The sequence below is a fragment of the Athene cunicularia genome (genome assembly GCF_003259725.1).
Source record: "Athene cunicularia isolate RWA chromosome 1 unlocalized genomic scaffold, athCun1 chr1_part1, whole genome shotgun sequence".
Lineage (NCBI taxonomy): Eukaryota > Metazoa > Chordata > Aves > Strigiformes > Strigidae > Athene > Athene cunicularia.
In genome coordinates, this window is record NW_020799091.1 from 103,610,181 (window position 1) to 103,627,516 (window position 17,336).

The 17,336-nt window shown below is 33.4% G+C and overlaps 1 protein-coding gene across 1 annotated transcript in view; it reads right to left on the bottom strand.

Annotated features, from left to right (window-relative positions):
• NCAM2 (neural cell adhesion molecule 2) overlaps positions 1-17,336 on the bottom strand; it is a 151,068-nt gene that overhangs the window by 92,026 nt on the left and 41,706 nt on the right. Inside the window, exon 8 of the mRNA XM_026846708.1 lies at positions 10,293-10,443. Within this exon, the coding sequence (XP_026702509.1) occupies positions 10,293-10,443 (151 nt within the window). The remainder of the gene's footprint in view (positions 1-10,292; positions 10,444-17,336) is intronic.

Genomic DNA, 17,336 nt, shown 5'->3' on the forward strand with positions numbered 1-17,336 from the left:
CCCCGCCCCCCCCCCCCCATTGCAGGGTCTCACCACCCTCATAATAAAATATTTCTTATCTGAAATTACCGTCCTTTAGTTTAAAACCATTGCCCCTTGTCCTATCACTACAGACTCTGGTAAAAAGCCTCTCTCCATCTTTTTTATAAGACCCCTTTACATATTGAAAGGCTGCAATAAAATCTCCTTGGAGCCTTCTTTTCTCCAGGCTGAACAACCCCCACGCTCTTAGTCTTTCTTCACAGGAGACATGTTCCAGCCCTCTGATCATTTTTGAGGCTCTCCTCTGGACTCACTCTAACAGGACCATGTCTTTCTTCTGCTAGGCACCCCAGAGATGGACGCAGTATTCCAGGTGGCATCTCACAAAAGGTGAGCGGAGGCTGAGAATTACCTCCGTTGACCTGCTGGACACACCTTTTTATGCAGCCCTGGATACGATAAAGCTTATAAATACTGTTATAAGCTTGAATGGTGAAAGATCGAGTATTATTTTGGATAGATGAAGCAATCCAAATGAAAAATACACCTAGAAGAAACAAAGACTATATAAAAAATGTACAGAATTAAAGAAAACTATTCTATGAGAGGATTTGATAAGCAATTATAGTTTTGGAATGGTATTTTAGACGATTATTATTTTAGAACATTATGGCACCAGCATCAGCTAAACTCAAGCCGTTAATTTTTCAAAACAGAAAGAAATTGACAGGTCAGCACTCCAGTTAGTAGTGGTTCTGGATAACCTGCTCGAGAAGACTATGTAAAAGAAGCAAACTCTGACCTGAAAACTGTCTCTAGCATTTAGATATCCTTGTTAGGTATAATGGCTGAGAAAGTGATTAAGAACAGCCTAATACATCATCTGTCTCATCCAGAAAGTAATTCAATTAAGGACTTCAAGGATCCAGCTCTGGTGTATCTTTGGTTTTATACACAAAATTGGAGATGGCAAATTATCTGAGTCAGCACATGTGTCCAGACCACTATAATAGAAATCTAGTGTACAGAATCAGATTTGTACTTCTTAATTTAAGAACATAGGTTTTCAAACTTTTGGCTATTTGTCCTCAAATAATTTGTTTTCCTGGATCCTACAATGAAAATACATGACCAAATGTGAGGTTAAGATGCCAGGACATTTTGTGTAGTATATTATTGGAAGCCTCTCTTTTAGATGGTTAATACCAGCATAAGTTTCTCATCATCAAGGACTTTAATAAACCACATCCTCTAGCAAATCTAGTACTTTCCTTGCAATCCATCCTGTAAAATTACATTATTTTTTTTTGTAACTTTGCCATAATCTGGTTAACAGACCTATTTTTCTCTTGTAATTTCTCCCTCATACCTTTTGCAATAGTTAAGATTTTGGAATGAATGGTCTTTCCTTGGAGATAAAGTAGAAGAACCTCCCCAGACAGGTAAAATAACTGCCACATATTCCTTGTAACAAAAAATAATATTAGAAAGACTTAACAGATAAGGCTAGGTGATGAGATTTTAATATATAATCATACTTAAAAGGAAGATAGGAACTACAGAGCTTCACAGTTACTAACTTTCACAATTTTACTGTAATTGTCATGATAATGTGGCTGCAAGAAAAAGCTGGCAAGATCTGCATGTGAAGTTTACAAACAGAAAAGGAAATGAAACTTATCACATACTAGGTTTTAAATTGCCATGATTATTAGTTAAAAACAGCCTTTTTTTAAGAATCCAGCTCATCATTTTGAAAGTCTGAGGTCAGTAGTTTTGTAGAGGTATGTATTTCTTTCAGAGCAAGTGACAGGAAACACCACTCATTAATGTTTTCTTTCCTCTGCCCCATTCTCTTGGTTCCTCTCAAAGTACACTACAATAAAACACTGATATTTAATAGCATGATGGACTACCTACTAATTATACAGTTTATGCAAGAGTAAGAGACCCTCTTACTGGCAAGCAGTACTAGTCCCTGATAACTTTGAATATGATATTATTTTTAATATATCTGAACACAACACTAATTTCTCAATTTCCATAAATATAGACAAAAAATAGTTATTATGAAAATAAGCTATGTGTCTGCTAGATGCATAATATGTTATTGATAATGGCACCTTCAACCTTAACAAATGGTGGGCAATTAATACACACATGGCTCTGGTGCTTGGTGCAGTCAGAATCTCAGAAATTCAATGTGTCCCTTTTTCTTTGAATTACACTTGACATTAAGGAGTTGTATTTGGTTGATCTCTTAAAAAAAACCCCAAAAAACCAAACCACAAACCAAACCAAACCAAACCCCAAGAAATTTTAGCTTCATAGAAACATCTGTTGTGAATGGATGAATCTGTCTAAAATTATCTAAACCTGCTGAAAATAGAAGAAACTAGGAAGAAATCACAGCTAGGTAAAATCACCTAAGTATGTCAATAGTGATGTTTAAAAGAAACTATCCACATATATCTATCAGTCATTTTAAATGTCAGTAAATCACCAAGGACACTGGCCTTCAGAACTAGAATCCCCCTACAGGTCTCTCACACTAGCAGTAATTTTTATTTCAGTAATAAAATGATCAGGTGTTGCCAATTACTGACACATTTTCTTGGATGGCACCAATTTGTATCCAAATTTCAATTGATACATCTATTCCAGGACTGGAATTGTCAGACATCTGACATCATGTATTAGGTTACCTAATTCTCTTATAGCCAAAAGTGAAAAACTGCAATGCCTTTCTCAAACCAGGATTCTAACCTCCATCTCCCTTCCTGTCCTACTCGTCGCAATTACAGAAGAAAATCCAGCTTCATATTTTCACCTTCCGTATTTTCCTACTTGTCACTCTTACCTCCACAACGTGCTTATTGATTACTTCCTTTCATTTCCTAATACCCCCCATCCAATTGCTGTTTGTCCAGAAAACAACAAAAATCTCTCACAAACTTTAAGGAAAATCCAACCAGCATTCCTGAGATTACTTTGTACATCCATTTCCAAGATGTGGTCCCTCTAAACGTTTATCTTATATCCCTCAGACCTCCAGTGCAGTGCGTTCAAACTCACCTGGTACTTCCCTCTTTACATTAGCCATATGCTGCTCCCAGTGTGTCCAAAACCAGTAGCCCAGAGGCAGGCTATGTGGTGCAGAGGGACCTGGCCTCAGATCCTGCAACCAAAGCTATGTGCTTCAGGTCTACTGCAAGCAGTACTGGAGCTCTCTCTTTCAAGCATGTGCTAACCTAGTGACTTCAGGATGCTCTGACATAACTGAAGACTATTTAAAGATACCAACTTCAAGTATCACCAAGCATTCTGCAGTTAAGGGAAGTTAATTGGGAAAAAAACCTGTTAAGGTTACATATCTCAATTCAAGGTATTCTGTTTTGTTCAAATTTCAAAGTTTCAACATAACACTTAACATACCACCTGATCACTTTCTTCATGATTATCAGATGTGTTGCTTCTGCTCTGCTGCATCTGTCTTGGAGGTATGGAGAAGGACAAAGGCCGTGTTGTTTTTTATTCACAGGTCATCATTGTATAATATAAATTACACTTAACATAGTATGAAATGACTTGCAAAACTCGAAATTTGTAAGTATGAAAACCAGTTTATGCACTAATTATCAATGTAAACATATCACATTTTTAGCCTGTAAGGTCAACTCATGAAGAAGAACAATCTTCAAAGGAAATATCAGATTTTTATTTTTTTTTTTTTTTCCACAATTGCATATGTGAAAAATTATGTCAGCAAGAAAATATGCTGAGGCATATATAAGTATTAATAAAATGAATAAGTTACTGGAAAAGAAATAGAGCAAAATCTAAAATATTTTATTCAGTCTTCTTTATTAAAAGAAAAATACCCAGCATGCTATTAAAAATCTACTTAAAATGACATCAAGCTCATTTCAAGGTCAACATAAACATGAAGTATAAAGCTCTGTTAAGTAAAAATTTAGAGAGATTCCTAACATGAATATTGCATTTTAACAATTCATTAACATATACAGGCCAAAAGTTTTTAAGATGAAATTGCTGTTCTAAAGTATTTTTCCACTCTTTTGGGCTAAGAATAGTTAGATTTACTATACAGATTAATAAAGTATAATTTAGGTACTTTGCCACACTTACTTTTGCAACATGAGAAAACAGATGCATTCATCTCCGCTTCAGTACAGGGGGTTTTGGTGAAATGGTTTCTGCAAAGCGACTTTATGCAATAAATATATTTTCTTCAGAATTTAACATTCTTATCCCTTTTAAGTTACTGCAGTGGAATTACAAATTTGCTTCTATACAACTGCACAAGGTAGCCAAAGAAGGAAAATTTTAATCTGACAAGTGACATTAGTGAGCTCCAAGGTCATGTCAAAATTATGACATGTATTTCATGATTCTAAAGACTGACCTTTTCCATCTTTGTTTTCTCATTTTAGGCTATAAATTTGACAGGAAGAAATGTAACTAAAGCCAGTAGTATTTTAATGGAAAAGATGCGAATTTTTCCAGAATATTTCAAAATTTTGTTTCTCTTGATTGCTTTTCCTGTCATTTGTCACTTTCTTAGGCCATATCATTGTGTTTATCAGTTTGTTTTCTGTCTGTGATAACAAGATAGGGCTGGGCGCTCATTAATAGCTGAAAGGAGGATATAAAGAAGACTGAGACAGGCTCTTTTCAGTGGTGTCCAGTGACAGGACAAGAGGCGATCCCTTCCAATCTCAACCATTCTGTGATCCTGTGAGTAGTGATGAGATGTTGCTACACTGACTTATTTTAACAGAAACTGAATTCAAAGTATTAACTATCTACATTTATTATCATTTATTATGATAGTAGTATGTAGCTGAAATATGTGTGACATCCTGCACACAGTAGCAGTATTTTCACTGATTCAAAGTCTTGCTTCTTTGAACGTAAATAGAATTTGCAGCTCAATTTGTTCAACCTACTTTTAAATATTGCTGTATATTTTTGCAAAGATATAGTATCAAATAGCATGAATCCAAAGCATCTGCATTAACCACAGTGCAATTCAGGTAACTAACATAAACCAAAGTGAAAAGCCAAAATACTAATCAGCTCAGGAAAAAAAAAAAAAAAAAAAGTTCAATAATGTAACAGTAATGAGGCTGATTTCAAATTGTGGCAGGAAAAAAAAAAAAGAAAAAAGACAGTTTCTGATAAGTAATACAGTAGTATAATAAATACTTCACAAGTTTCTTTAAAGGTAAAGGCTGTGTTGTACATGCTATACAATTTTTTTATTTTTATTTTTTTAATACCACCTGCATGCTGGTACTTTACTAATAAGGAATATAACTACAAAATTAAAGTTTGGATGAAAACCAGTAGTAAGAAAAACCTCTCATTTTGGGAGATACTTTAAATTTTTTTTGTTTGTTTTTGGTTTTGTTTTAGAAGTTGCTTTCAAAGAAATCATATTTGTCAACCACTCGTAGCTGGTATCATAAAAAAATACTGAATGTAGTATGTTTTTGATGATTATATCCCAAAACACTAGTCTCTGTGTAGTGTGGAAGTAGGCTTTTTTGGACCATCCAGCATATCTAGTAACTGCAGTATCAATACTGAAACTGGGGTGTTTTAAGTGAAATAGACTGGTGTGGAAACTGGTAATTGCAGCTACAAAAGACTGTGAGTTAGAATGTTTTCTGAGTAGTACAAGGGAAAACAGAATTTTCCAAAGAATGTGGCTTAATACATTTTCTCCAGTAACAGGAAGAGTCTCCAAAGGAATCTGTACTTGGTGATAGAGAGCAATTTGAGACACCAGTATCTTACACAATGCGTGCACCTAGGAGTACACAATTAAGTGCTGTGAATATTTCTGGCTGTGTTAATGACAGTTTGAACACAATGAATGAAAAACTGTAAGGACAACTAGAGATCTACTTTTAAGGATCTCAGACTGCTGATTATTACTGGCTTGTTTAAATCCTTTCCAACTTAGTAATGCCATCCATCAGTGCCTCATAACTAAGAATAATGCTATGAAGAAAGATGATCCATACAGAACATGTCAAAATCATGTTCGTTCATTCTCCAATGCTAAGCATTGCAGTGAATAATTTGTGGAACCTCAGAAATACTGTGTTCTTGTTCTCTCACCAGAATTTTTCTTCTTTTAGTCAGGTTTGTATTATGCCTTTTAAGATGTCTTTATAACTCTAGCATGTATTTCTTAGAATAATTATGTCTTAGCTAAAAAGACAAAAAAATAACATATAGAAATGTAAACATCCAGATAGGAAAACTGTAACTTTGGAAGGCACCTGACAGTATTTTATGTACAAATCAAATTGTAATTCACTGGGATTTGTCATTTTAACTTCCTCGGGCCCTTCAGAAAACCTGATCTTAGAATACCTCCTGCTTTATCTATTTTTTATCTCTTTCTACGATGCTTTTTGTTTAAAAAAATGTTATTTATTTATGATAAATATATAGATAAACTCTACAGACACATCTTAATATGCAATACCTAGGATACATCATTTATGCCATCACACAGGAACTTTTCAATCAGTTACTTCTATTATTATTTTTATTATTATTACGCAATACACACTAGGCTTCACATGTATAATAAAATTTTGCAGTTAATGAAATCTATTAATAGATAATATTTAGAATGGTTATCTTTATTTTTTTTATGTAATTTGGACTTATTTTTCATACTTAATATAAGGAAAACTAAACATAATTAAACTCAAAGATGAAAGAAAATATTATAAATAAATAAAAATCTTATAAATCTTATAAAGAAAATCTTATAAATCTTATAAAGAAAAGAAAAAATAAAATAAAGAAGTAAAAGAAATAAAATAAAAGAAATAAAGAAATAAGAGAAGAAAAGAAAAGAAAGAAATAAAGAAAAGAAAGAAAATCTTATAAATCTTATAAATGCCTCTGGGTTCCCTACAATTCAGGTTTGCCTAGTATTTAGTTCAGATAAAAGGCAGGGTTAACTATGCCCAATTGGTATCAAACCTGATAATCTCTTCCTGTCCTGAAGAACTGCTCTTATCATCAAGAGCAACCCCAAGAGAGAACAAGGATAAAGTACAGAAACTCTGTGCAATCCTACCATCGGTTTAAATCTGTGATAGGGGTCAGTAAGTAAAAGGATGAGACAGTGACACCCATGTGCTCTGTGTTGCCATTAGGCCTCTTTAACTGCTCTAACATTTAAGGATGTGATGGGAGCGTGCTCCTCTCCTGAGTACACAAACTGTCAGATGTATTAAACCATGCAAAGAAAACTGCTGCAGTTTTGTTATTAACCTACAGAATAGCACTGGTACATTAATTAGTCCTATCTAGGAACTATGGAAGAATATAAACAATTAAGTCTTGCTTATTTATTTATTTATATTTTTATTTTAAAATAGTTATTGAGGTTTATACTAGAATATTATTAAATTAATAGACATTCTGCTAAAATGGCTCACTAACAATTAAGTAAAGAGCCAGTCATACCTGAAAAAATTCTTCTCAAAACTGTTTTTGGAGACAATAAAACCAAAATAATTGAACTAAAATTGAAAATGTTTTTAAGGATTTTAAGGAATTTGGTAAATTAATATTTGGCAAAAAAATGTAAAAAACCCATACAGCAACATCTGTAATTACAATTAACATGCTAAAAATTATGACTTGGAAAATAATACAAGGAGAGTTAAAACATTTATTCAGTACTGACTTCAGAGAATCTCACAACAATTCCTCCCATTTTGCTACAAAGGTAGAAATTAGTTGTCTAGTTTTTGAACCTGTACCTTTTGCTGAAAGTCTCTAGCCTACAACTTACAAAGTGAAATAACTGGAATGAAGGATAACTATGACACCTGCTTCATAAAAGAACCTATTTGTAGTTGAGAAAAGACTGTTAGCACTTATGACAACGGAGCATTTTATGGAAATGGTGGTAATGAGGTACTGACAGATTCTTTGAAGGGACTGCTTAATTACTGAAGATTATGACAGAGATTAGACTAATGGGAAATGAAGCTGGAAAGACGACACTTCCTTCTTGGGACGCTGTTTTAAAGAACAGAAGAAGTCTTCACCGTTAGACAAGTGCTTTCTTTCCAAGACAAGACAAATAAGCTATACATGACATATAGATACCAGTGAAAAGTTACATCCAAGACAAGCAAAAAACTTCTCCAATTCATTAATCAGAATATGAATGGAGACAAAACTATAGTGCAGAACCCCAAAGATATTTGCTTTCCATTGCAAGCTGACACATAAAGGATATAGAGAAAGTTGTACTGCTGTTATTCAAAGAACACCTGCACTGGAAAAAAATATATTTGGTTTAAACCTCATTATCAGTTAAAATATTTAAAACTGAAAACTCCAGTTTTAGAAATGTCATAATTCTATGCTAGACAAAATAAAAATGGTGTTATGCATTAAAAATCATTATGTCTGATATTCCTGATAACAGAATAATATTTCTATTGTTCCTTTAAAAATTGAGTTTTCTCAGAAGATTTCTGAACTGTACAAAGTTTTGTTGTATCATATAGTGTATCTACCAAGGCACAAATCCAGACTTAATATGCTGTTCTATTTTCTCATGTTATATTTGATTGTTCCCATACATTCTCAAAATTAAGTCTGCCATACCACAACGAGAATATGTTACTTTTAAATTTTGTTTTAAAACTTTCACCCTGAAAGGTGTCTTATACTGTATTAATGCATTGTAACAATGCAGAGATTTTGTTATGCCCTTTAAAATGAATTCTGTGCTGCTAATAAACTCTTAAATTTCAATTGCCCATGCTTCATAAAATGGGCTGCATCCTTTCTCTCTCTTCTGAATACAAAAGGTATTAATACTTAAGTTTAAAACATAACAGCTGCATAACCTTAATCAAACAATTTATTTCACATCACTATGTGTACAGTAGAATAGGATTTTACAGAAAATTTACAGGAATTTCACTGAACTTGCATTACTATATAGTAAAATATTTTTTTTTCTTTATATACATATAGAATAAATAACTATGAGTACACCAATGCACTCATTAAAGGAACAAATATAGTAAATTAGTATGTTCCCAAAAGCATACTATTTTGTAAAGTTTCAAATCCCTTCAAATGTCTATTATATTGAAGAGTAGCTATGTTAAAGCTATTAATAAATACTGTATTTATTTCTTAGGTCTTCTGGGATGGCAAATCTCTCTATTCCTAACATGTAATTACAGTTTTGACCATTTCTCATTTTCCTTTCAGATTTATTTCCTATGTCATAATGCATTGCTTGCCTGCCAAAAAGAAGGAACATGCAACTGTATGGTGAAGTCACTTGCAGAACTCAGGAAATCACTCAGCGATATGCAACTGTTACTTATCTTTCTATGCCATATATCTTATTCCAACTTCTATCTAATCACTGGAAAGACTTTTTCCATTTAGAGTCTCAGTCTCAAACAGGCTCACTCAAGCTATATTGGAAATGTATAAAAAATGTATCTAGAAAATCTCTAGCAAAATAGAACAGCAGTAAAATACAAGATAAGGATTTTTTTTCCTCATTTTTGAAGACCTTTGCTTTATGAATTTGAAGAACAGTTTGAGGAGACAATTTTCCAATGAATTTTTTTATATTTCAAGTTTATATCCTCCAGTTGGCTTCTAAAGCATCAGACTCTTCTCTAAGCAAAAAGTAAACTCTTTTCTCCTGGATAAAATTCAAGAGCTTTGAATAAAGACAATCTCTAAAGGGACTGTCACAAAGTTGTGAACTCCAGGAGGGGTTATAATAGGGTCTAGAGGCATGCTGGGGATTACTAAATCAGAGAATCATAAAAAAAAACCAAAACCAAACAAACAACCCCCCCCCACACACACACACACACAAAACCAAACAAAAACAAAACCAGAAGACTTTGCTGATTCTTAGAAGGTTAAGCCAAGAACTGAGATGTTGCTCAAATCAGTCCTTATGTTATCCCACTGAATACTTTTCCCCCATAGCAGTCTCCACTAGCCTGAAGATTTGAAGCTTAGCCTTAAGTTAGTGGGTAATACCAGTGTTATTTCAGATGAAATTTTGTCTTGTCAACTTCAGGAAAGACAGGGTTCCTCCACAGATCTCAGTATCACTGAAGGACATACTTTCTTAAATTATGCTAGTTTAAACATAAGTTACCAGGAAAAACTGACTTTCCATTAAGAATGTAATTTTTTTTTTTTTTTAAAAAAAAAAACAAATTTAAAAGAGAAAACAAAATATTAGAACTTACATTCAATATCAAGGTACATGCTCTTTTGGTGCCCACCAATTCTACTTGCAGCTTCACAGTCATATCTCCCTGAATCTGACAACTTCACATCTTTAATATGCAGTGACGATTTTCCATGCTGCCCTTTGACTTCTATACGGCCATCTGGGCTCTGTTTACATTGATTCAGGAAAAAGAAAGGTTTTATATACATAGGTATATTTATGTATGGTTTATATATTAAACACCATTGATAAGTATGACTGAAAGCATCTTTTCACCCATGGTGATGTTATTACTGACAGCTTAGCAACTTTAAATTTTCAAATAAATAAAAAAATATAAAAAAAAAGACGTTCTGTTTCTAAGCACTATAATCAAGGGAATAAGTACATGCTTAAAGAAACACTGTCAAGGTAAACCACAAAATGTATCCACTTATGACTGGAATAGTGAACTGCATGCTCAAAACCTGTTTATGATCTCACTCATTTTGCAATGCTGTGGTAGTTAATGAAAATGCATACATGTAAAATCATAGTATCTTAGATTACAGTTAGCATTATCTTTCTTGCCCTTAAAAATGTAACTGTGAAACTGAATAAAAATATCCCCTCAATGATCAAAACACAAATCCAGTCATAGATTTATTTTCATTATTCACATTTACTTTTCAGAAGCTCACAATTGTTAAATAACATGATCCATATATGCAACTGGAATTTCTGGATTTCATTTTCATACCATTGCATGGAAAAAGGCAAGGGAGAAAAATGAATGATGGCTTCTAATTTTCTAGAACATAAAATTTATATTTAGCAACTTCACAAAAATCCTTATCCATAACAAATGCCCACCTCCTTCCCAAAAACTATTTAAATATCAAGACTATAAAAATATTAGGGAAAACTAAATAAAACAAAAAAAACCAATCCTCTGCTTGACACTTAAGCCTTCATGGAGTAACATACCTGAGGAAAAAGAAGTTATCATTTAATCTGGTTATGCTCTTTACTTCTTTTTGTAGCTTTGGGAAACTCACTTTACTTCTTTGTTTCATTTTTTTCATTTGAAGGAAAAAAAAGTGATAAAAAATGCTGATATTTACCTACCTTCATTATTGAGAAAGGTAGAAAAGGGAAGGAAAAGCAGTAACTATTTCACTATATGACACTTAAACTTGAAACATACTTTAATGTCCAATCTTATGAATACATACACTCAAGTTTACTGCTTTTTATACTAAATACCAAGTGGCAGCTGATATTTAAGTGACTGAGCTTTTAACCCTTACAATTTTCCTCACTGAATACAGGAAAAATGCACACAATTCACATCTTAAAATATTTGACATAAAACTGCCATATCATTCTATGTATCAAAATTTCTATGTAAAGAAAAGTATTCTGATCCCACATCAGAATCCAAGGACACTGAATTTTGTTTCCCATGAAAACCTCACAGCATAGGTACATAAGTTAAAGTTACGGAATTCTAATGCAAGAGGAACCTAAATCCCTTTGGACTGGTAAAAATTGGTAACTTAGACCACTTAGTTATCTCTTACATGACTTCTAATGCTGAAAATTATCTTTTCATTATACCTTTCAAATAGAAAAAAAGTTATGCTTACTAGTAAACATGCTACCATACTGAATGTCATGGGTTTGAGAGGGAATTATTAGGATAATTAAAATGCAATTTATTTAAAATAAAACACTAAATACTTTTCTAAATTCTGATATAAAATTCTGATACACACACACATATGTATATATATGTGTATATATATATATAAAACAAGTACTTTATATGACATAGTTCATAACAGCATTATTTACCCATGGATTATTTCCTTCTTTTTTAAAACATCACATATGTAATACAATGGTAAATCTATAATCTATAGATCTAAATCTACCTAAAATGTACATACACTTCAGCATTTTTATTTCTGATTTTACTTTGATTATAAATATTTACCTAAGAAGTCACATTTAAATCTGTGAGAAGACATATGCTGAAGCAACCTGTGAATATGAATCATAGATACAGTATGAAATACTGTATTAATGATTCTTTAAGAGCTGTCCTCTTAAAGCACTAAGGTAGCTCTATACAATAGAGAGTAGTAGTAGAACACAGATATTTTGAGAAAAATATTCTCTCTGTCTTTCCTTACTGTATATTAGAAACCTACAACGAGAAACTAAAGTCTTTCTTGGTACCTTCTCCTTGCGCAATGCAAAGTATCTTTCTGTGAAATTATATTGACCTGTAGCTGCAACAACACATTCACTGAAGTTCTTTCACCATGATATTCCAAATTAGATTAGAGATTATTCAGTTAGCTCAATTTTGTGAGTATTCTGAGAGGAATCTACTAGGTTAAGCAAAGTCCATAGAAACAAATAAAACACGTAACAAGTGTAGGTAAGAAAATTTGGACCAAATTATCATAAAAATATACATTTACCAAAGTTTGTTTCTACTTTTTCAGAATTGTTGGAAAATTATTACAATAGGCCTTTAAAATTGCTTATAAAAGAATGTAAAATATATGTTTTCTGCTGCATTGATCAGAATGCATATTATACTGTCTTCTCCATGAAAAGTTTAAGCAGGCCTGCTCATTGGTTTTATCCTGCAGACGGATTAGCCTACAATTCCATTCATTTTTCTGTAAACATGGTGCAGTAAGTGATTAAAAATTCACTCTTTGGCTGATATCCTGAACATAGAAATATGTGAAAGAAAACAAAAGTGCAAATACAGAGCAAGAAAATTCCATAAATAAATAAGTAAATAAATAAAAGAAAATGTTTTGAAGCAGTTGCCTATGTCTAGAGAGGATTCCCAGAGTATGCTGGATATTAACACATGCAAATGAAAAACACTAGACAGCATGAGTTTTCATGAGGAATTAAAAACATACTAATGAGGCTGTATTATACTGTTCTATGGTGTAAGTCAATAGAGATCTGGGTAAATAAGTCAAGGACATATTGTTATGACACAAAAAGTAAATAATAGTGCAGTCATGCTGAAGCACAGCTAGGAAAGGACATTAGGAACGCAGCAGAGACACAGAAGTTGACTATGGCAAAGAATGATGAAGAAGCTGGGACAAAACTCAATATGCAGTGTTAGCCTGAAGAAAAAATTGAAACTATGCTAGTTATATTGTCCTGGTTTTGTGAAGGGCATTATCAAAACTAGAATATGCATTCCTACCAATCCATAACATCGTTAACTTTGAACAGCACATACACAGTGTCAAATAGGGGCAGAACTAACCTCGGGGTCTGTGCCCACCAAAACTTTATAACCCTTGGCAAAATCTTTCTAAAGCTTAATTCCCTCCTGCACCAAGTATAGTGAGCAGATGTTGGACCATGTGCAGCACTGTAACCCAACAAAACAGGGAGAGAAGGATACAGCACAGATGGAAACATGAAGTACACAGCACCTGTCCAGCATGCCTCAGTAGAATTCACCACCAGGAGAAAAGCATTGGAGCTGCCACTGGTGTCAAACCAAAATCAGATATACTCTCTAATTATATCTACAGATATAAATGAATAATATCGGTAACTCACAAGTCTGTCTGAAATAATGGACACCTACTAAACTGGAATATTTTTTTTTCCTTACAAATGTTATAGTGGGAGAGATGTAAAATACAAGCTATGGTGTTTTCTGCTAAATAAGTACACATGCTTTTATTTCTTAGCATTAATAAAGAGTATAAAATACAGACAAAACAAAAGAACAGTCTCTGTGGTTCAATACTCATGATTTCTACTTATTGATTGAATTACTTTGTATCATCTATCACTGTGGAGCATAAATAATCATGAGGTCTGAAAAACGTATGTAGTCAACACAGATATACATACTTCTTTAGAAAGATCAATGAGCAAGTTTGTTCCAGGCGCTTAGACTCTAAGACACTGGAAGAATAATTTCAATAAACAGATCATTGTGTTTCTTGAAAATGGCAAAGGTCTTCAGAAGTTAACTTTCTACAGCATTTTAGAAATCATAATATAATCTTAAAAATAAAAATATTTTTCATCACTAATGTTAATCAGAGAATTTAATAGAATTCATAAATAAAAGTGTGGGGTTTGGGGCTTTTCTGCTGGTTTGTTTGTTTGTTTGTTTGTTTGTTTTGTGTGTGTGTGTGTTTATTTTGTTTTGTTTTGTTTTGTTTTTCCCCCAGAACCTCATCACCAGCATAAAGCTAAAACACAAGTGAGAAATCTTCAGTAGAGACTTTGACAGTGTTTTACTCAGGTACAGCTGACTTTGTGACTTTATCCACATTAAAAACACATTCCCAAAATTAAACATTTAACACTCCACAGAAAAGCACCTTTATTTTGAATACTGATAGCAATCTAGTTCTCTGTCCTTGTCAAAGGACTCCAGGTAAATTTAGTCATAATGACAATACTGAATTATAAAAGAGTGCCTTCTGAAAGAAAAACACAAAAAACAAAAAACAAAAAACAAACAAAAAAACCAAAAAACCACAAAACAAAAAACCAACCAAACAAACAAAACAAACCAAACCAAAAACGAAAGGGTGAGAACATTCTGCATGTGCAATATTCTTACTTAGAATACTTAGTTTAACCCAAATGAATCCTACACTAATCATAAAATGGGAGGTATTTCATCACTTGAGATTAATTCTACAGATTCTGTAAAAGTAAATGTATATTTTTTATTTTTATAAAATTCCTGTCATGCTATATATGCTATTCTGCCTGCCTTTTTCTGTCATGTTCTTGCTTTCCAAACTTCTCACATGATCTGTAGTTCCACAAGTGAATATTCCCAAAGTCCTGACTTGCTGCTGCTGACCTGACTGCTCGATGCACAGCTCCAAAACCATGTTCCAGTGCTTCCAAGGCAGTACCAGAATGATGATAACCATGTATTACAAGGGTTCCACATTCAGAAGGAATTGGTATGTGATGAGACAACAGCATATACAAAGAGACAAGAACAGCTTCTGGGACAGAATAACTTATTCAGTAACCATGGAGTGTTCAATCTGCACAATTCCATTGCCACTGTAGTAAAACAAGTAATTTCTCAGAAGGGGAGTATTAGCTGATTATGATGTCATTCTTTTTCAATTGTAGAAAGCTGTACTTGGGGTAAGGTTGATGGTATGATTATTGGTTGAGTTTGATTTATCAACCATTTCTCCAACTCCCACTGAGGAGAAACTGTATCACCAAATAAGATGAAGTTGTATGTCTGCCAAAAAATGCATTTTGAGTTGGCTGAAAGCAAGAGTGGAAGGTGAGAACAGATGCAGAAATTGGTGACTCATTTGTAGCTGGATTTTGGTAATATTACTTGGATGGTTAGAGGAGCTGTGACTTTCTGTTGATTATCTTCCCTCCTACAGAGTTTACCATTTGGCTGATAAAGTTCTCCTTCACCCCTTGAAGTTCAAGTGCAAGACTGCAAGCAAAAAATCCCTACATTTAAAATCTAGACAAGTTGAAATACCTTTGTTTTTCTTCTAATGTTTAAAGGTTATCTGTGATCAAAGTGCCATTACTGTTCATAGTTACACCACTGCAGGTCAGTTTTGCCTGTCACATATTTACCAACTAAGTCTTCTGACACCTTGTGTACTTTAGTGCTATTTTGGATGTGCATTGCATGTGTTAGCAACAGAGAAGGGTGGCTTAAAGTTGAGAGTGTTTTCTTTGTAAAATAGGGTGAAACACACTCAAGGACAGTCATTGTGAGAACATATAACTTGAGTAAAAGCTGCAAGACTTTTTCAAGTTCCTCCAAAGGAGCTGCTTCAGACGTACTTGGTAGAAGACGCTCACATTGAGGGCAGGGAGGGGTGGGAATGATGAAAAAATAAACAAAAAATAAAACCTGTTTTAATTTTATGCTTAGCTCTTCCTTCTTCAAATCTCTCAAAAACTTCCAACTCATTAAGTTGTCTTGGACATGTTCTCAGTACACATCACTGAATTTTCAAGGAGAAAACAAATACTGATTAACAGAATCATCTTTGGAATTTCATGAATAACAATTGTTTTAGGAAGCATTCTGATTTGGGGTTGTGTCAATATCCACGAGAGGCAAACTTCAGATCATGTACTTCAGGCTGATGTTTCTTATATGTGAGATTTATGCAGATCACAATTGCTAATGAAACTGTTCCTTGAAGCAGCATGAAAGAACTTCTGCAACCTGACATGCTGATACTAAATGATGATAAAATTCCAGAAGTCTATTAAATGTAAGTGATCAGCAATTCCTAGTCTGAAAATCTACCTTTGATGATGAGAAAAGGCTGTTAGTCACAACAGCCATCATCGTGTAGAAGCTGATGGAAGCTCCCTTCTGGATTATGGATGGTATATTCACAATATTTCCCATTCTCTTCAGGTAAATGTATTCTATCCATGCACCTGTTGGAGACAGCAGAAAATTCCAGAGTATTGCTACGTGCATATGCCTTAATGTCCAGTGAATCAGAATAATGCTACAGCAGTGTCTTGGACTTCAGTGATTTTTATAGGAGACCTTGTGATTTCTTTAGAACTGCAGCTTGTTAAGTATATATGTGAGCATTCTATAAATTCCTGAATTTGGTAAAAATTTGTTTTTCCACGAGAAAGAAATTATTGAAGAACCTATTGTTTGTAGATCTACAGTGAACACTGGGGAAGGCACAAAAAACAGATCTTGAAGAAAAAAAATTCCTTGTTTTGATTTTCTGTTCATCTGCAGACATAGCAGTTACTTTTAAAGAATTCATATTGGAAATAGTAGCGAGTTCTGTGCAGATTGTTAACAGCATGTACAATCTCAGGAAAAATGTATTCTTGAAAGTTTCATATAATTTTTGGAAATTGTGAACTGATATTTGATTGATTCATGCTGGCATTTCTTTTAAACTTTAAGTTTTTACATAATGAGATGACACGGGATATCCAATACACCAAAACCTCTTACTAAGACAGGAAACAGAAAACTGAACTCCTTTCCTTTGTTGGTTTTTACTCACATAAATGT